Raw genomic sequence first — 21,405 nt, forward strand, 5'->3', positions numbered from 1 at the left:
TTCATAATGCAAAGATCTGGGCTGGGAATTTGCACCATACCTCTGGATTTTGGTGGGCTCTGAGCAGGTAGCTTAAATACACCACTGTCTCCCATCACTTCCAATGACAGATCAGCATATTTGCATAGCATACAGGGTGGTAATAATTAGTTCCTCTTTTAACAACATTCAACACCATCTCATGTGCAGCAGTAGTATCCCCCAGGTCCTTCTGTGCTCATTTCAGCAAGATTACTTTCACATCTGCCATAAACTGATAACACAAGACACCACCTAAACTGCAGAGGCCTTTTTATCCAAGGGCTTAAGCGACCAACGTGGATAGTTAGTGCTCATTTCCCATATGTCGTTTGTTCCATGGCAATTTCTGCAAAATGCAACAATGCTTTGGGGATGTTTCCAATCACAGGAATTGCTACAGAATGGATCATTCTGCCAGTTTGCTCAGTATGTTTCTCCTCATTAGGGATGGGGAGATTTTGGATTCGGTTTGCATTTAAGGGGGAGTCCATCAAATCCACACTTTCTGAAACAACATGGGAACAGAAACACAGCCATCCTTTGAAATCTGAACTTGTCTGAATTTTGCAGTGCAGTTCTCCAACCAATGTTTATAAAAATGCATTACATTAGGGGAAAGTTGCATAAAAAGAAATGCACTGGTAAAAATAACAACAAAATATATGAATTATGCTAGAAGAAACTGCTTCCAAATTGTGTACATCAGTTAAACCTGCATACATAAATTGGCTTACTGGGAGAAATTTACATGAAAATGCTGATGAATATTCAGGATGAATTGAGGAAAAAATGCTGCAGAAATGTGGAGAACTGAATCTAAGATTGGAAAAATGAGAAAATGAGCAACTGAAATTGACAGGTTCTTCCATCCGTACCTACTCCTCATGATCCTGAACACGGAGATGGAACTGCGTGAAGAAGCGATCCCCCGTCTGACTGATGAAATGTGCCTGAACTGACTTGAAAAGTGCATGTTGGTGTGATATGCATCCCCTTCTCTACCCTCTTTATTGCCTTTTCTCTTCACCTTTGTGGATTGCCTAATATTAAAAAGTAAGCTCTCACTCGGTAGACCACATGCCCAATGAACTAAGGACCCTGTAGTTCAACTTGAAAAAGCATCAAGTCTGCAACACTTGCAAAAGGCTCAAAAGATGCTCATATTGAGCATCTGGTCCAACCACTTTTGTCCTTCTCCAACCTTGAAGATAAGCAAAGCGGAAGCCCACTTTCAAGGAGCCATGTTGACATGTGCTAGAGAGGGTTTGCCAGTGGAAGATGGTCCACTAAGACCCAACTAACCTCTGCCTTGATTCTCAGCTGCTTGCCTACTTACCTACAACCCATCTACAAGGGAGTCTTGGCTGCCAGCTTCCTCCTCCTTAGTCTCAGTGTTGCTTCTGTCCAACATAGCAGGGAGGAGGATAAATACTGATATATTGTTTTTAAAAGAGAAACCATAATGTTCTCCAAGGCAGATTTTCTTCAATAACTTATATGCAATACTCTTGCTGATCCAGTCCAGCCCCTAAGAGGTCAATAAAACCAAATTCTTTTCATCCACGCCTATATTTTGTATCTTGTTCCCCAAATTCAGCAATTTTTGTAGGTCCTTAATTCTTGCAGGTATTTATTTGTTTAATACTGTTTAATGATCTATATTATGTTTATATTCCAGTTTGTACAGCACTCAGATAGTCTCTGAGCGTACAAACGATTTATAAATCCTGAAATAAATATATAAACAAACAAACAATAAAAGAAGGCTGAGCTTGTTGACAATCTGATTTATAATGCTGTGATACTCTTGTCAGTTCATCATTTTTAGCTCAATCTTGACTGTAGGTGCGTACAACTGGGTCAACCCCCATTTATTTACATTTTAATAAATCACACTATATACACTATGATCACATCTTACACAGAGGTCGGTTCCAAGGGTTCCGCATATACTCAAAAGCATGTGTACTCAAAGCCCTGGAACCATCCTCCCACAAGCATCCCAGGGTTTCTGCAGCTGGCGCAGGGAGGGCGCTTTGTTCCCAAGCAGACCAGAGCTTAAAAGCTCTTCTGTGCTGGGGGGAAATAGTTTTTAAGCTATCTTCCTTACTTGCAGTTAACATGCAGGATTTCAACCAGGAGCCTTCAATTGTGGGTGGTAGAAATCATGCAACTTAAATGCGTGCAAGATATGATCATGCTCTGTATACAATCTATAGCAGTTCCTAATGCAATTGCACAAAGGTCTAAAGGGGCTTTCAAAGGATGTGTGATTCAATGTGTTTAGAAACCGGCACCATAACCAGAAACCCTGTTTAGTCAGAGTTCTTATTTGCTATATAACATGCATTCAGTAGAACATTTTTTATTTTGAGAGTGCTGCACAAATTTCACAAAAAAACTGAATTTCTGGAATGTCATGGACAGAGGTTGGCAACCTAAAGCTCATGGGCCAAAAGCAGCCCATGGGGGTCATTTAACCGGCCCACGAGCCACCCCCAAATGAAGCCACCTGTTCGCCGAGTCTCCTGTGCCCGTTTAGCACAGCACAGTGCGGGGACTTGCTTCCGCGGCACCGGAAATCGCATCTGCACAGACGCAGGTGCTGGAAATTGGCGCAATCCAGCTCACGCAGGGATGTCCGCTAGAGTGAACCAGCCCAGGCAAGGAAAACCTTGCCGACCCCTGGTCATGGATGTTGAGGTTGGGGTTTGCATGTGCACATCTGCCAGCATCCTTGTTTTAACCCTTCATGAGTTCAGATACCAGAACACAGTTTTGCCTAAAAGCAAAATACCGTATTTTTCGCTCTATAAGACGCACCAGACCATAAGACTCACGTAGTTTTTGGAGGAGGAAAACAAGAAAAAAAATATTCTGAATCTCAGAAGCCAGAACAGCAAGAGGGATCGCTGCGCAGTGAAAGCAGCGATCCCTCTTCCTGTTCTGGATTATGGGATAGCTGCGCAGCCTGCATTTGCCCCGTAAGACACACACACATTTCCCCTTACTTTTTAGGAGGGAAAAAGTGAGTCTTATAGAGCAAAAAATATGGTAATTGTCTTGCTGGAACAAAGTTCATCCAGTCCAGTATCCCATGTCTCAAAGTGTCTGGCCAAATGCCTCTGGAAGCTCACAATCCAGGTATCAATGTGACCTGGCCCTTTCCTTTGTCCCCAACGTTTTGTAATCAGGCTTCCACTCCTCCTCCTCCTACTCACTGGAGCAAGGTCAACTTTTAGAGACCCAAACTGTTTCCCACAAGTATTTCATTAACAGCTTGTCATTGCAAACCACCCAAAAAGTTGATTTCCCCTCCCATCACAAATAAGGTTGCAAGTTTGCTCAATTAATCAGAACTTACAAAACAATGGTGGTTGACAGGCACTGTCTTAGAACAAGCAGAGGAGAAAATCTCTTTTAAAGTTGATGTCTGCTGCTGTGTATGTGTGCATCATTGAAAAACAACAAAAGTTTACTCCCCCCACCCCTCCAGAACTATTGCATTATTGCTATGAAAACAGACACAAATTTAGCTATCCAATCAATTAGGAAAAACTCACAAAATTATTATTATGAGATTTCCTACATTGAGTGACATCATTAGCAATGCTAGACCCAAGTACGTCTGCTCATCTGCAGCTCTTTCTCAAATGTTCATTTTGTTATAAAAATGAAAGCACCAAGGGGATGTTCGAGTGAACCATTTAAATGAAGTCTGGGTGCATATGCCTGAATGTCTTTGTAATATTGAAGATGCTTGCATTCCAGGATATGGGTACATATAGTCTAATGTGCAGTTTCTACCTTTGAATATGTGGAGCTTGGAGGCAAGACATGATTCCAATAGCGCCTTTCCATGCATTTGTTTGTACCCAACCAAATGTATGAAAAGGGCTCCAATTGCGGGGGACGACTCCATTTAAGCTCTCATTTATTACTATAACGATTTCCCAATAACAATATTAAGTCATGTTTCATTTCTATTATTTGTTGCTTAATGAAAATTCCTGGAGAGGTCATATTCCCATCTCACTCGTACTGGATCCTTAACGAAGATCCTAAAGGATAAAGAAAACGCTGGGGGGGGGGACTGACTTTGCACAAACCATGTTAAGTATTTCTACAGTTCTCTGGCCTCAAGGGCACAGCAAACACCAAGCAACCCATATCTCAGCATGAACACCATCTGACAACAATACATGCATATTAGTCTTCTTCTGGGTAACTGTTTTTCCAACCCAAGGCCATAAGGGACTGGGTCACACATGTCAAAACATAAAATGGTTTTTTTCAACCATCATTCGGGAGGTGTCATGAGCACTGTACTGTATGCAGATTCCAGAGCAATTTTTTGTTTCCATGTTATGCAAATAAAATGCAGTTTATTTGCAATTGGCTATCCAAGAGAGAATGAAGAACAAGATGGAAGCAGGAAGCAGGAAGTGGGCAAGGAGACCACAGATGAAGTGAAGCTGGAATCCAGATCTCTGGATAGTCTTTTAGCATACAGTACCCAGCACTTTGAAGCATCTGCCAGAAAGGTATCGTGCTCATGTTTTTCAAACATAAATGGAGATAGATACATAATGATACCTCCCACCTAAAAAAAAAGGGACAAAAAAGCAGGCAAATCTTCCTGTACAAATTTCACAGTGGAAAGATCAAGTGAAGTCAATACCAGTGATCTCTGGGTTTGGCGTTTGGCTTCCAACACAAATTGTTAAATGGCAATGCCAAAGGCAAACTATTCACAAGGATAATGGTGCTAGCATTGCCAAGGATTATGGCTGAATGGAAGAGAGAGAGAGAGAGAAAATAAAATATATAAAGACAGTGGTGATGAAAGTTCAGAAGCAACAGATGCTAAAGACTACCAAACTGGGAATGGAGAAGTCAAGCAGTTTGGCTGCTTTGGTTTCACAGCATGTGATGGTATGCCAACAACAACGAACGCAAAGGCTACTATCTGAGCTGCGGCCCAACGCCAGCTTCCGCCGGAGATAACGAGAGCGAAGAAGACAGAAACGAAAAAAAGCACAACAGCCAAGCTGATGCACGTGCTGAGTTGGGAGCCTGGTAAGAGGCGGGTGGAAGTGATAATAATTAATGAGGATGGGAAGCAGATCCTGTTATGCCAGCAGGTAGAAAGGAGGAAGATCTAAGCCTGTTGCAATGAGAGAGATAGAAAGGAGGAAGGGAGGGGGTGTTCCCACAGCTGTTAAGAACATCAAGACTTAAAAAAAATTACAACACGCTGCATGTGTATCAAGAGACAGCGCCAATTTGGAGGAGAGGAAGAAAAGCAGGACATTTCCAGTAGCCCCTGTTGCAGGAGTTTTCGCCACAATTATTCTGGCAGGGGTGGGGGCACCCAGAAAAAATAAAGAAACAAAACAATAAAATCCTTACTCTGCCTTTGCAAACCCAACACGTAGTGCATACTAGCAAAATATATCTTGTTTCATACGTGTGAGTGTACACACATGTGTGAACAGAGGGCTTTTATATTGCAGGGAGCTGGCTGAGAGTGTTCTGGGCACTCTGTGCATTGCAAACATTTCAGGGGGCCTGCAGGGGCTAAATGTGATCCCCTCGTGATCCCAGTAGCTAATGAGTCCCTGTCTTCATACAGCTCTGTAATGGATTCATCTTTGTTGACTAAGCTGGGGAGAGGATTTCTGTTATGGGGAAAGGCTGGCATTAATACACAAAAGCCCTAAACAGCTGTGGTCCAGAATATCTAAAGGACCACCTAAGTTGTTGTTTCTCAGCTCAATCCCTGAGACCATCTGGAGGGCTGCTCCTGTTTTCCCTGCATCATGGAGGCCTTGGGCATTTGGTATCATGGCTCCTATGCTGTGGAACACTCTTCCAGAAGTGATGGGGCAGACATCCTCACTTTTGACTTTTCAGGCATCTCTTGAAGACCTATTTATGTAGACAGGCCTATGCAAAGGTTGGGGGTTTTGATCAGCCAGTCATTTTCAGCATCTTATGCTGTTTTTATTGTATATGTTGCTGCATGCTATCATGTGATATCGTATGCATTGGCAGTATATAAGTACTTTAAGAAATAAATTAAAAATACGAATCAAGCACATATTAGTGCTTTGTCCTAACATGACTGGGCCTGCCTATATGGCTGAATTGGTTAAACACTATTCTGGTCACATGGGAACGTTATTTTATTTTATTTAATTTAATTTAATTTTATTTTATTTTAAGAAAAGGGGTTTCTACACACTTTTCAGGTCACCCAAAGGATTAAAAGTTTGTGGCTTTCCTTGGAGGGGAGAGGGTTTGTCTTTCCAAGAAACTCTTGTATGAAGCTACACAGGCGTCCCAAAAGAGTATCTTTTGTGAACGTTCTAAAGCTGGTTTTTAAATTTAAAAGCATATTTTGTATGGGTGGCTTTTATTTGCTCAGCCCAGTTATGCACTGGGGCCTGAGTGAGTGCAAACCTATGACCCACCCTCTCCCTACTTTAACAATATATTTGCCCTTGACACAGAGGAGGGAAATTACTATGGCTCACCAAAGGAAATGGATTTCCAAGGAGCCAATATAAAAAAGATCCAATTAATTATAATATTCATGGCTTGGCAAGGGCTTCCTAAATTACGTTTCTTCTGGAAAGGTGGCTAATTTTTAACAGGTGAAGTAGAAGGGAGGGGATCAAGCAGTTCTGCAAGGAACCATAGAGCAGGGGTTGGCAGCTGCCAGTCTTCAAGCTCCTTTGGCCTCCAGAACAGTGTACATGCCCATTGCTTATGCGCCTCAGTTGCTCACTCCTGCACACTGAGCACAGGTCAATGATGAGTAACTGTGGAGCATTAAATGACTTACAAGGCCTTTGCTGAAGTTCAGACTGGCGTGCATAGGGTTAAAGGCACCTGTGCCCCCCCCCATCTCAGATCTAAGGGTGCATAACAAGAACAGGACTCTTCCTCTCTTGGGCCACCTGCCTTTGCCAAATACAAAAAGGAGGGGGGCGTTATTGATAGCAGACCAAAGCTATAAAGTCTTGAATAACAATGGTTATCATTTGGGGACAACTAATTCCAGCACTGGGAGAGCTGAGAAGCAGAACTTGCTCCATCAGCTTTGCTGCAACAGGCCAGTTCCACCAACACCACCCTTCCCTCAGCTGTCATCTGGGGGCAGAAATTTCATCAGGCTGCCTCAGTGGGAGAGATGGGATGCAGGGTTCATTGCATATGCTAAGCTGAAGGGCCAGCTCCATCAGGTACTTCCTGCCTCTGAACTATGCCGGCTGGTCAATATAGGATCAATTATCTAGAAATTGGCGCCTGAGTTTTATTTTCCTCTTCCTTCCTTTTTCCTTGTGTGTTGTCTTTTCATTCATTTATTAGAATGTCAGCCTGCGGGCGGGGAGCGTCTAGCTTTGATTTCATGCAAGCTGCTCCGGGAGCCTTTTTGGCTGAAGAGCAGGGTACAAATGCTCTAAATAAATCAAAAAACTAAATAAAAGGGTGATAAAGTTTTTTTAAAATAAAAAGAATAGCAAGAAACTTGCATATGATCAGCTGACGTATTTTGCTTCTTCAAAGCATGCCCCACCCCCAAACTGGGGAGGTGGCAGGGGAAGGGTTGGAAATTCACTTGCAAGCAGGTCATGCCAGTGACAAGATTCAGAAACCGGCTTACCCCTGAGACGATCAGTTCTCCTCCCAGGTTCTGAACTTCCGCCTTCACCTTGCTACAGATATTAAGCTGGTGACAGTACAGGGCGATGCGTTGCAGGTATGCTAAGAGATCTTGCTTACAGGCTGAATCGGGACACTGTAGATAAAGAAAAGAGATAAACAGCATGTATTTGATTGGCTTTGGTTTATATGCCTAATATACAGGGAAGAACGGGCAGGTTTGCTAACACTGTATTAGAGGCATTTGTTCTGCTTAACCCCTTGGCTACATATTTAACAAGGGATGGTTCTCTCGCATAGCTCAAGACAGTGATTTAAAGTACAAAGGGACCCACAAGCAGCAGAGGTGAGGGGAGGAAACACCACCAGAACTGTTTGTCAGTTACCTGATGAGCTGTAAAGTAGAGTAATTTCTGTAGCCTTTTCCTGAGGACATGGCTCCATTTGCACTGAACATAAGGTCTTACTGATGCATAATGCACATATTTTTTTAAAATGGTGCAGTAAGGACTACGTTGAAAAGAAGTGCTTTCGGGCCCGCAAACCTTTTATAAGGACAGAAGCGAAGCCATTTTGTCACATCACAACTGGCAACGGGTCGTTTTGCTCCAACGGTGGAATGCCACCTGTGGCGCTGTTTGCGACATACCATACAAATCAAAACCGGACCAGGCACAATGAAAGTTGGTCAAACCAAGCCAGTGCTGGGAAGGTTTTAAAATCAGTTCAAAAACTTGAGACAATTTATGTGGCAGCTCCACAAGGGACTATTTCATAGCAGCTGCAACAGTAAGAACAACATGCACTTATCTGGGTCCCAACAAATTTTCTATAAATTAGTGAAATGATACCTTTCTGTGTCTCGCTTCCAATGGTGGGGTATGGGGAGGGGTTATGATCCGAATTGCAAGAGCAACCTAAGAACCTGTCCATGAAGAAGGTAAGTTTGGGACCTGAGCTGACAGCCATAGTGCACCACAGGACAAATGACACTTATCCAAGTGGGAATTAACTATTAAACAAGGCTTAGAACAAACAAACAAAACAAAACAAAACAAAACAAAACAAAACAAACAATTTATTACAGGAGAGTAATATGCAGATGATTACAAGAACCGAAATACTGATTAAACACCCAAAATTCAAACTGGACTGGCAGATCTGTGGTTAAAGTAGAGAGGCAAGAGGGACAACAGGATATTAGCACCCATGTGGAGAATGGAGTTCTTGTTATATTTATTTATTCCCCACCTTCTCCCTTGGCAGAGACTCAAGGCACCTTACAGGTAAAATAGGAACAGCTAAAAATATGGGGTCATTAAAAACAGGGACGTAGGAAGGGGGCAGTGCACCCCGGGTGCCCTCACTGAGGGGGGTGACATTCGGCACGCCGCACGCCTGTGACTCCCAAGCCTACCTCGAGTCACTGGGGTAAGGTGGGGACCTGTGCTGCTTTGCATTCCCCCCCTTCCCCCTTCATTTTGACAGCTTGGGGGAGGCTTGGGAGTCACAGGTGGGCGGCTCGCTCCACCCCCCCGCTGCAAAGGTGCGCATGCATCCGAGCGGCTATCCCGCGCCTGGGAGGGCATCCTCCATGCCATGCCCCCCTTGGGAGCGCACCTGCCCTGGGCAGTGCAGGCATATGCTCCACTGCTGATTTTAAAACGTTTTTTAAGTAATACAGTCATACCTCAGGATGAATACGCTTCAGGTTGAGCGTTTTCGGGTTGCGCTCCATGGTAACCCAGAAGTAACAGAATGTGTTTCGCCGCTCGCGCATGCATAGACGCTCAAAATGACATCACGCGCATGCGCGGAAGCGGAGAAACGCGACCCGCACACGCACAGATGCGCAGTCGCGTATTACGTTCACTTCAGGATGCGAACGGGGCTCTGGAACGGATCTCGTTTGCATCCAGAGGTACCACTGTAGAATTAAACCTATATATAAATATAAAAGATCTATTAAAAACATACAGATAATTCCTGGAGATGTCTGATTTGGCTACAGATGTAGTCTGGGAGAGGGGTGTGGCCTGAGGAGAGAGCCGAGGGCCGGATAGAGAGACTTGGGGCTGCATTTGGCCCCTGGGCCTCAGGTTTCCTAATCCTTGTGCAGGAGGTGATTTGGTCCTGCCATCCGTCACTGGTTCTGTCAACTGTGGTGTGAAAGGCCACAGCTCTTCAGGGCTTTGGCCAGGGGGGCTTCACCTGGAGCTGTCAGGGATTGAACCTGAGGTTTTCTGCATGCAAAGCAGATGCGCTGCCACTGAGCAGCACTGAAGCATCAGGAAAGTCCTGGGGAGCTGAATTGCAATCTGGAACTTGGCAAGGCGGAGGAGGAAGCAGGTCTCCCATCAAGATAAAGACTTGGCAGGAAAAGAGAATATAGAGGAGCAACCTAACAGCAGCGGCACTGTTTTATTTTTCCATCTCCCAAATGAATAAATAAAAAACAATGCTGTGAAAATTCTCTGGGGTAATGAAGCCTAATCTCTTATGAATTCCGTATATGATAATGCCACGAAACATTTCTCTCATTGTGTGCGTGTGCCGTGATTTAGCTGGACGCAACCCTCTCTCTTTTTCGCACACACACTTAACGTAACTTTCAAGTGTGAATCCCAAAGAGAGCCTTTTCCCACTTAGTAACAATTTAACACACTCATATTTATTCCACTCTGGAGGCCCTTGTATCTGAAAGAAACTTTAAAACAAACTCTCTGGAGAGCTGAGAAAGGGTTTCAACAGAAGCACATTGCGGCAAATTAAAACTTACGATATCTCGATCTCTCTCCCTCTTTAGAACAGTAATTAAAAATGCAACAGTCCATAAAAAGTTGACATTGCACAGAGGTCTCAAAACTTCCATAAAACGTCTACATATCTCAGACTCTAAAGAAGGACAAGCTACCCTGGATGGTTTTAAATAGGAGTTATGCCTCCAATAGTCTTTTCTGCTGCCCCTGTTCCTGCCCAATAGCTGCTCTAATATCTTTGTAAATCACTCACAATTAGGAATGGGGGAGTTCAGAGTTCTAGATGGCTATCTGTCACGGATTCTTTACCTGTTATTCCTGCATTGTAGGGGGTTGGACTAGATGATCCTTTTGGTCCCTTCCAACTCTATAATTCCATGATTCTATATAATTAGGTCAGTTTCTCTGAGCTTTCTCAGAGAACTCTTGGGGAAGGGAAATGGGTTCATCTAGCAGGCTAAATTCTTATCTCCCTCAGCCCCTGCAGACCAAGCCGCCTGGGTGGGTGGGAGGGACTGCCCACCTGTCTATCACCTGACATCACAGTGACATCAGACGACCCATTTTTGCATAGCACTCTGCAAAAGTGCTGATCAGCTGATGAGTGGAACCATGCAAGCCCCAGCTATCAAGTTTTTACTTTATGTTGGGGCAACAAGGAGAAGTCTCTGTAAGTCTTGCCTGGAGATTCCCTATATCCTAAAACTTACAACTGCAATTGCAGATCAGGAGGCAGAGGCATCATCTTGGAGGACTGGTCTGATTGTAGCAAGAAGCTCTGGATGGTGATAGATGCCCTATAGGAGCATCCTGGCATTGATGATGAGACCTCCATTGCTGTTGCAAGCTCTCCCAGCTCACTTACTTCACAATAGTAGTGCAGAGTGCTGGCACTAGGGTGAGCCCAGATTTGGGCCCCAAATATCTTGCCAGGCCCTCCTGATGGTTCCATCAATCTGGAAAATATGGTGGCTGCAGCTTCTGAGGGGACCTTCTCAGTGATGGCCCCAGGGATGTGGAACTCTCTCCCCACACAGTTGCATCTGGCACCATTTCTTGACCGCTTCCATTAGTTGCTAAAGATGTATCTCTTTACCCTGTTCTTTGAAAACTGAGGAAGTGATTTTGGTGCCCTCCTTGTATTCTGACTTTGGGGTAATGGGTGGGGATATTTTTTACCATTATAATTGCCTTTTTATATGCTGTGACCCTGGGACATTTTGGTGAAGGGTTGTTTAGAACACAATAAATGTGCCTGTTCAAAATCTATTACTTGGATATCAGAAATTCTGGTAAATCCCATGTTTTGGCATATCAGCCATCACACACAAATTTTTAAAGTACACCAACTTCTGCAATACAGTTTGATCATTAAGGGCCTCCAAAGTTTTGGTGGTGGAAAATTCACGTTATATATAATTGGGTATTTAAAAAAAAACCCAGAGTTGTTTTTAAGTGGCTAACCTGTCTTTTTAATACTTCCCCATTCTTGGTGGTTAATCATCACCACCATCATCTGCAGCAGCAGCCAGGTTCAAACTTTGGGAATGGTTTGAGTTCAGCACTTAATGGCTTTGCATTTTCAGAAATGGATGACGCTCTCTTGCAGAAGGAGTGGGGGAAACAGGCATTACCTAGCAAAGAGACTGGCTTGTCTCACATTATTTTATCTCAGTGGTTCTCAACCTGTGGGTCCCCAGATGTTGTTGGACTACAACTCCCATCATCCCTGAGCTCTGGCCTTGCTAGCTAGGGCTGATGGGAGTTGTAGTTCAACAACATCTGGGGACCCACAGGTTGAGAAAGGCTGTTTTAAGTCATTCTGGAAGTAAGCAAACAAAATGCGTTTTTGTGCGAGCAGAGGAGATAGAGTCGGTGATCAGCTCTGAGAAAACAAAGAAGGGTTGTCCCCATATGAGAAAGAATAACTGCAAAATATTTATTTGCCCCAACCAATTACAAGAGCCGCTCTTCATCAAGGCCAAGATCTATACACATCATGTGTATTTAGAACACAGTACATTGCACAACACAACAAATTGTAATTGCATAACGCTCTGTTGTTCACTGTATTCTATGGACTTTGACCACCCCATAGAAAGCTGTCCTTGAAACATGCAGAGCACTTTCCTTCTGAGTACATGAGGGGCTCTTCTTCTGAGGCTCTTGTTGGCACAGTTGTTCTCCCCAGGTGAAGGCTCTTTATGAAAGTGTGCTTAAGTGGTCAGATGTAAATTGAAGTAGCTTCTTCCAGACAACCAGGCTATATTTTTTTTTTTTATTAAAAGAAACCCCTGTCTCTCAAAACATGGTTAAAAATAAATATAAAACATTGCCATGGCTACGGGAATGGGAGAAGGAGACATGGAAAGAGCTGATGGCAGGAGCCCTGAATAAAGCAGCCCATTATATACATCAGCCTTTCCCAATGTGATGCCCTCCAGATATTCCTGTTCGCACGGCCAGTTTCCAGGAGAATGGGAATTGCAAGGACCAAGAACGTCTGGAGGGCAGCAGGGTTGAAGAATGCCAGTTAATAGGCATTTTGGGGATGGGGAACCTGTAGCCTGCCACATGTTTCTGGACTGCAACTCTCACGAGTCTTAGCCAACAGCACCAATGGCCAGGGATGATGGGTGTTGGACTACAGCACCTGGAAGGTATAAGGCAGGAGGAAGTAGCTCTGTGTGAAGCTTAACACATTTATCACAACTCCAGATGCATACAATGAAGGCAAGGCAAAATGTTTGGTGGGGTTGGCTCTGCTGATCATAAGAACGTTAAACAAGAGCTTGGCTGGATCAGGCCAGTTGTCCATCTAGTCCAGCATTCTGTTCTCACAGTGACCAACCAGATGACTTTGGGAAATCCTCAAGCAGCTGCTTAGTTTCATTATTATCATTATTACAATCCAGTTTTCACAGTGATTCCTCTCCTGCCTGCCCAACAGGTAAGGCAGAAGGTCGGAGAAGAGAAAATCACGAATAGCTCAGTTGGTTAGAGCGAGGTGCTGATGATGCCAAGGTTGCAGGTTCGAACCCCGTATGGGACAGCTGCATATTCCTACATTGGACTAGATGATCCTCAGGACCCCTTCTAACTCTACAATTCTACGATTCTTTGATTCTATGATACCCCAATACAATCCTTTGGGCAGCTAAAGAGTCCTTTAAACCTGACGTGCCCAGAAATGTTTTGCCACTTCCTAGGAACCGGCCTCCACCAAAAATTGAACCTGATAGCCTCGGAATCCTTTGGTCGTGCCAACACCAGGGCACACTAGCATGGGCATCATGGTAACAGTCTAATAAGGAGCCTGCAGGATCAGGCCAGTGGTCCATCTAGTCCAGCATCCTGTTCTCACAGTTGCCAACCAGATGCCTGCAGCACCTGAGCATGAGAGCTCTCCTCATATATTTTCAAAAACTTATTTGTAAGAGGATTTGTTCCCATTGAAATTACCTGATCAGCCACAGCACGGGCCAATTTGTCCATTCTTGAGCCAGCTTCTGCAATCTTCTTGGCAGCATTAATGACATCAGATGTATTCTTTAATGGTCCCTTACCCCTGGAAAATACAAGGTAATTACAGTGCCATCTAATTAAATTATGGAAATAAATAGAGTTAATATCCTGGATAAGAGGTTTTTTAAAAACCTTCAAAAAAGGGGGGGGGGGAGAGAGCTGTAGTATGAACGTCTTCCCAATTTAGTACGACATCACCTTTCAACTACTTATTATGGCATAGCTTGATTAGGAAAAGAAGCAGGAAAAAAATAGAGGAAAAGCCTTCTGGATTCCCTCATATGCTCCAAAATGCTTTGGCAGCACTTTTCTTTGATTTCGCCTCTAAGCTCATGAACTATGTTTAATAGCATGTGCATTTTTAAGTGCTCATTAAGACAGGGTCCCTGGTGGAATGCAAAGCTTTTTCATGAGAGAGGGGAAAAAATAGAACCCCTCTGTTATTCCCCGAGCTATGCTTAATGCAAACTCAAAATGCAGAAATGGGGCACACGGGTTTCCATGGGGTGGGAAGCAACATTTGCAGCAAGCATGAATGACCCACTAATGCATATATTTAAGATTAAGCAGTGAAAAAAGGCAGCTTTGTTTTTAGAGTCACTTTTCTTTCTTTTTTTGCAGTTCCTCCTTCTACTTCACAACAACTGGAATTGCTTCGTAGCAACTAGAGGTCAGAGAATAACCCCACCGCCTTGGGGCTCGTTGAATTCTTCATCACAGTAATAAGTGCAAAAATCCAGGTGTTCCTGAAGTGTCAGGACATTGGTAGGAAAAATCAGCCTCCTTAAGACACATGCCTGAAAGACAAGAAAAGCTCTCCTTTCATGCAAAAGCTGTGCCTTGCCCCATGCAGCTCCACGCATTTGGGGGAAGGGTGGCCTAGCTCAGTAGTGGACTATCTGCTTTGAATACAGGCAGGAGAGCAGCTAGCTCATGGGTAGGCAAACTAAGGCCTGGGGGCCGGATCTGGCCCAATCGCCTTCTCAATCCGGCCCGTGGACGGTCTGGGAATCAGTGTGTTTTTACATGAGTAGAATGTGTCCTTTTATTTAAAATGCATCTCTGGGTTATTTGTGGGGCCTGCCTAGTGTTTTTACATGAGTAGAATGTGTTCTTTTATTTAAAATGCATTTCTGGGTTATTTATGGGGCATAGGAATTCGTTAAATATATAGTACGCCCCCCCCCACAAGGTCTGAGGGACAGTGGACTGGCCCCCTGCTGAAAAAGTTTGCTGACCCCTGGCTAGCTGCTCTGGCACCTGGAGCGGCGGGTGGGGTGGGGCAACACATGTGGGTGGAGCGATCTGTGCACGGGAGTGTCGTGGCGATCCACCCAGGGGGGCAGTGCCTGAGGGCACTGCAGCAAGCTGCCCACGGAGTCCACCTGGCAGATGCAAGCACCACACTGCCATTTGAGCAGCGAGAGGCCCTGAGCCACCGTGTCACTCCGAGGAGACATGCATGGCTCAGGCGTGCTGCAGGCCAGGCCCCGCAATAAGTGTCACCCCCCCACGGTGTGCCATTTTGTCACCCCCTCAGGGATGGCACCCGGGATGGACCGCACCCCCCTGTACCCGCTTCCTACGCCCCTGAATACAGGAGGCTCCAGGTTCGATCTTCCATCTAGGGCTGGGAATGTCGCCTTCCATGAAGACTTGGAGAGCTGCTGCCCATCAAAGTTGACAACGCTGAACTAGATGGACCAAATGGTCTGATTCAGTATAAGACAATCTCCTCTGTGCTGCCTTTGCCTGGGCATTTTCTGTTTGAAGCATTCAAGGCATCACAAGGTGGTCTGAGTGGTAGACTCTAAGGTGACAAATCTCTTTATGGGCTGTACTACTTCAAGCAAAAGCTGAGGCCCCACATGACTGAACACTCACCCATGCAAATAATATTCCCTGAACAATGAACAACTAGTTTTAAAGGGAGAAGGCAAGGATATATTGTTTCTCCATGACAAGAAAGGCCCTGCTGAATCAGAACAAAAGCCTATCTAATTCAGCTTCTTGTTTTCACAGTGATGTTTTCTGTGTGGATGGGGTTTTAAGGGTTTTTTTGGTTTCAAAGAACTACAGTGGTACATCAGTGTACGAACTTAATCCGTTCTGGAAGTTCTTTCTTAAACCAAAACCATTCTTAAACCAAGGAGCGCTTTCCCAAATGAGGCCTTCCGTCGCCGGTGCCCTTCCACCGTTCAGATTCCGTTCTTAGACCGAGGTAAAGTTCTCAAACCGGGACACTATTTCTGGTTTTGCGGAGTTTGTAAACCAAATAGTTCTTAAACAGGACTGTTCTTAAACCGAGGTACCACTGTATTCAAGTGAGAGAAATCCCTCATCTGAAATCAGTGGAGGACTTGGGCTTTTGTTCAGTGCCAAAATTGAGTGCCCGTCCCACCACACGTTTTCCATTTTAAGCCTTTGTTGCAGTGCCTCCTGCGGCACCAGCTTGGCTAGAAATGAGGTGCAGGTGAACCAATCCTGCTCCCCTAAACTCCTCATCAATTACCCACATAGGAAGCTGCCTTATACAGAGTCAGGTCATTGGTCCATCTAATCCATTGTTGTCTACGCTGACTAAAAGCAGCTCTTCAGGCTTTCAGGCCAGGAGACTTTCCCAGCTGTCGGGGATTAAACCTGATGCCTTCTGCAGACAAGGAGGACATCATGTTTGAGTCATGATACATACCTAGTGAAGTCTGTCATCTCCATCATGATCATACACATCTGCTTGGCCAGCACAATGATATCGTTGCCGCTGTCGTCCCACTTGGCCACTTCAGCATCCAGTTTGCTCTTTTCTTGGTGGAATATCTCTACTTGCTCTGCGATTTTAGCCTTCTCCTCCTGGGGAAGCTGGGCCATGATAGCCTGGATTGAAACAAAAACAGAACAATTAAAAGACGAAGAACAGCTGAAGTCGTCGTAAGAGCAAATGCTTCCAGTCACTTGCACATAACCGGAGGAACCAGTTCATAACAGCTCGATTTTGTAAATTCCATAGGACTGGCTGGGATAGTCTGCTTCTGCAATTTGTATTATTTCCATGAGTAAATCAATGGTTTCAGACACCCTACAGGTTGTGCGTTTCACCTTCTGGGCTTAAAACATTGGCTCCAGAAACCTCAGCAGAGTAGTGCATATGGTTGGCCCCAAAATTGCCAGATGTTGTTTCATACTGAGATAAACAGACAGTTTGTTAACATGTGTCTGTGCAGAAGTGGCTTGTCAGGTGAGGTCACTGTGCTAACTTCCTGGATCACCACTGTTTAGCGAAGGGGACGATACGGTGGCACTAATTCAGCGGCAGAGCCAATCCAGTGCTCTTACCAACCTCCCCACGGCCTCCTCCCTTCTCTGTAGGCAGCAGCAACCCAGCTTCTTTTAAGTATATAAATCTTTCTGCTGTTTTCATATTTGGTGTGCCAACCCTCGACTACTTGCTGGTTGAGGTTATGTTGCAATGCTTAAACAAATGCCCAGTTTTACTGATTCTAGATTCGATTCCAGGCAGCTCAGGGCATTGGGCTTGAACCCTGATATTTCCCCAACACGGCTCTTCCCCACCCCGTGAGATGCTCCTTCGTATGTGTGCCCGAGCAATGCATATACACTATGTGTGCAGTTGCATATGCGTTTCCAACTGGGAGTGTCCTTCAGTGATGGAAAGCAGCTGCAGAGGGAGCAGAAGATTCAAGGGCGGGAGGAAGCTATTTCATTTTCTGCTTGCCAGCCATTGTCAGGGACCAGCTGAATGAAGAGGAGTGGTGGGATTGAAGGAATGGGTTTCCCAAATCCAAAACTGACTGTGCAGGCAGTTTGAAACTGAACCAAAATCCCGGAAATTCGTGGAATATCTGGAAAGTATAAGTAATGGTCAGATAACGCTAAGGGGATTTAAAGAAGCACTGTGAAAAATTAAGAAATATTGTCTAAAGGGAACAAATTGATAGATATAAAGAATGTCAATATAAAACTAAGAAATGCGTAACTTAAATGATGGCTACGAATGATTTACGGAAAAACTGAAGGAAGTCTAGAAAAAGAGTAAACTGTGAAACAAATGATGTGAATTAATTTGTTTATTGTTTTTGATGCAAACTAATAAAAATTATTTCAAAAAAAAAAAAGAAACTGAACCAAAATCCCAATTGTTCCTTAGCTAAAATCCATTAACTTGAGCTCAGAGTCAATGTATAAACAAAAACCCGGCTGTATAAACAAGTGCTCAGAGCCCTCTCCTTTATCAGTTCATGATGGCAAGGATGGCCTTGACTGCACCAGTAGAACAGGGATGACACGTCTAGGTCTTATCTTACATCCTGACCACACTCTGATGCACAGACCTAGTCCGGGAACAGCACCAGAGTGTGTTCTTGGAGTTGGTGACCTCTTGCTCCAAGATAAGAGTAGGAACAGGAATACCCTTTTATGGTCAGGAGTACAGGAAGGAAACAGGGCTGCCTTCAGGTGTCTTCTAAAAGTCTGGTAGTTGTTCTTCTCTTTGACATCTGGTGGGAGGGCGTTCCACAGGGCGGGTGCCACTACCGAGAAGGCCCTCTGCCTGGTTCCCTGTAACTTGGCTTCTCACAGTGAGGGAACCGCCAGAAGGCCCTCGGCACTGGACCTCAGTGTCTGGGCAGAACAATGGGGGTGGAGACGCTCCTTCAGAAATACTAGACCGAGGCCGTTTAGGGCTTTAAAGGTCAGCACCAACACTTTGAATTGTGCTCCAACCCTCTAGGGAACCCCCCCAGAGGAGGAAGGCTCAGAGCCAGGGGAGTGGTGGTTGGGCACTGAGGACAGGTCAGAAGAGGAGAGGAGGAATGGTTAGATGCTGAAGAGGCAAAGGCTTTGGCGAGCAGCTTGGGACCAGTTTACCTATGAGATCGTCTTACTCTGCATGTTCCCACTCAACTGCTTTGATCAGCAGAACTGGCACTACAACACGTGCCACATAATACCTGTTCCACATTTGTAAGAACTCGGTCATTTAGTGTAGTAGTGTCAACCCTTTGAAATGCCTTTTGAAATCAAGCAAGTGCCTTCACTGTACAGCGGTACCTTGGTTTACGAACTTAATCCGTTCCAGAAGTCCGTTCTTAAACCAAAGCGTTCTTAAACCAAGACGTGCCTTCCCATAGCAGCGGGGGACTCAATTTCCAAATGGAACACACTCAACAGGAAGTGAAACATGTTCTGCATCCAAGGCAAAGTTCACAAACCAAAACACCTACTTCCGGGTTTGCAGCGTTCTTAATCCAATTGAGGCAAGGAAGAAGGGCTACCCCTATGCTATCCATATAATCAGTTATCAGTAATCAATATATTCATATATGCTCACACATAATCAGGGCTTACAGTATTTTATAATCCATTTTGAATCAAAGGGAAGCTGTGCCTTAGCTAACTGCATACTGCTTGAAACAGCAAAATTAGGAGCCGACCTTTCCCCTACAAACATCCGTGTACCCTGGACAAGGGGAAGACGTGAATCAGAGATTCTGGTACAAAATCCCCTCAGATACAGGCTAAATTAATCCACAGAACAGGAAGAACAAAACCACAAAATCTCCAAACTCCCTGTCCTATCATAACTAGGGGAGAGGTTAGACAGAGCGTCACTGCAAGCAACGGAAAGCAGAACTCGAACTCCGTGCTTGACCAGTGCTTGACCAGGAGCTGGTAGCATGGCAAGAAGCTTGCTAATTGGCTAATTTTTGCTGGCAATGTCGTGACTGCCTCATGATTATCTCATGATCTATGATTTGCTGTGATCTGCTCAGGTATAAAGACCTCTGGATTTCTGTCAATCGAGGTCCCAGTTCCTTTTGGAAGAGATTCCAAACTGGGTCCTTATTGCCTGGCAATAAACTTCACCTTCTTATTCTCCATTGCTGAGTCTGCCTGATCCTTATTTAACACCAAGCGAGTACCTGCTTACGTTCACATGCTTCACAATTTGTTCATAAACTAAGCTGTTTTTAAACCAAGGTGCCACTGTACTCTTTTTGGTGTCTGCTAAAAACTTATGGGACGCACATGGTGCTGTAGGTTAAACCACAGAGCCCAGGGCTTGCCGATCAGAAGGTCAGTGGCTCGAATCTCTGCGACGGGGTGAGCTCCCATTGCTCAGTCCCTGCTCCTGTCAACCTAGCAGTTTGAAAGCATGAAGTGCAAGTAGATAAATAGGTACCACTCTGGCGGGAAAGTAAACAGCGTTTCCGTGCGCTGCTCTGGTTCGCCAGAAGCGGCTTAGTCATGCTGGCCACATGACCCGGAAGCTGTACACCGGCTCCCTCAGCAGTGAGATGAGCGCCGCAACCCCAGAATTGTCCATGACTGCACCTAATGGTCAGGGGCCCCTTTACCTTTACCTAAAAACATTCCTGTTTAAACAAGCCTACCCAGATGCTTAGAAACTGAGAAATCCAGATGCTGAGGTGATTTTAATCTGTATTTTAACCTTTGTATGTATTTTGTCTTTTTCTTGATTTTACTTTTTATCATTTGTAAACAGCTTTAAGGGTTTTTTATTTTTTAAAAAAACAATAAAGTGGTGTATAATTTTTATGAAACGAATAAATAAATATATCGCCTCTGGGATGATACTGGTCCTGGATTGGTGGATTCTAGCTTACTCCAAGTTCCCAAAGAAACCAGCAACTAAGTTGCAACACAGAACAGTAGAATTATAATAATTGCTTTTGAAGATCAAATAGGCACTTTCAGCAATGATTTCCAGGCTGAGATACTGTTTGGCTCCAGGGGTTCTACCAAGTTGCGTTGCACATTTAATGGGGTGTGACATATATTTAAGTGTCATTACAGTTTTTCTTGTTTATGTCACTTCCAATCAGCTGTAGTCTCCCCCTACGTATTCTTAAAGTGCTCTTGGCTTTTAAAAAATTCATAATTGACCTTTTCCGAAACCAGGATTAAAAAAGGTTATCTAGAAGCAGGAGATAAAAAAAAATATGGAGAAAATTGGCAAGTTAATCAAATTAGAATTCAATGCCTGAGTTTTAATTAGGCCTTATCAATGTAACTCAGCAGTCTGAAATGTTAGCGTGCAAAAGCTTCTACCATTAAAAGAAAAAACGGTAAAGAAATTGAGCCCCCACTCTGTATTTGAAAGGGAAAAAAACGAGCTTCTTTTATGTGTGTGATGCTGTTCCGTATTGCAAGATGATAAATACCTGGATGTGTATACATATAGAGACTTGCAGAACCCCTTCTCTGTTACTGATATGTGGCGTTGTTCCCAACTTAGCTGACACACTAACCTTGACACCCCTGTGCCTTTTATTAAAGCACTTTTTCCTTAGAAGGAAAAAGAAAAGTGCCTTTTTTTCTGTAGGAGCTGCAGCAAGGCATGCATATTCTGTTTTATATATTTCTAATCAAAGATAAAACACTGAGCTAT

General features: G+C 44.3%; 1 protein-coding gene across 4 annotated transcripts in view; it reads right to left on the bottom strand.

Moving 5' to 3' along the window:
- CTNNA2 (catenin alpha 2) overlaps window positions 1-21,405 on the bottom strand; it is a 398,693-nt gene that overhangs the window by 26,271 nt on the left and 351,017 nt on the right. For all 4 annotated transcript variants that reach the window (XM_083571203.1, XM_083571202.1, XM_083571205.1 and 1 more), the window contains 3 exons: window positions 16,669-16,850; window positions 13,914-14,019; window positions 7,694-7,828 (listed from right to left, as the gene is read on the bottom strand). In XM_083571203.1, coding sequence (XP_083427329.1) covers window positions 7,694-7,828; window positions 13,914-14,019; window positions 16,669-16,850 — 423 coding nt within the window. The remainder of the gene's footprint in view (window positions 1-7,693; window positions 7,829-13,913; window positions 14,020-16,668; window positions 16,851-21,405) is intronic.

The sequence above is a fragment of the Podarcis filfolensis genome, assembly GCF_964270895.1.
Source record: "Podarcis filfolensis genome assembly, chromosome: 9".
Lineage (NCBI taxonomy): Eukaryota > Metazoa > Chordata > Lepidosauria > Squamata > Lacertidae > Podarcis > Podarcis filfolensis.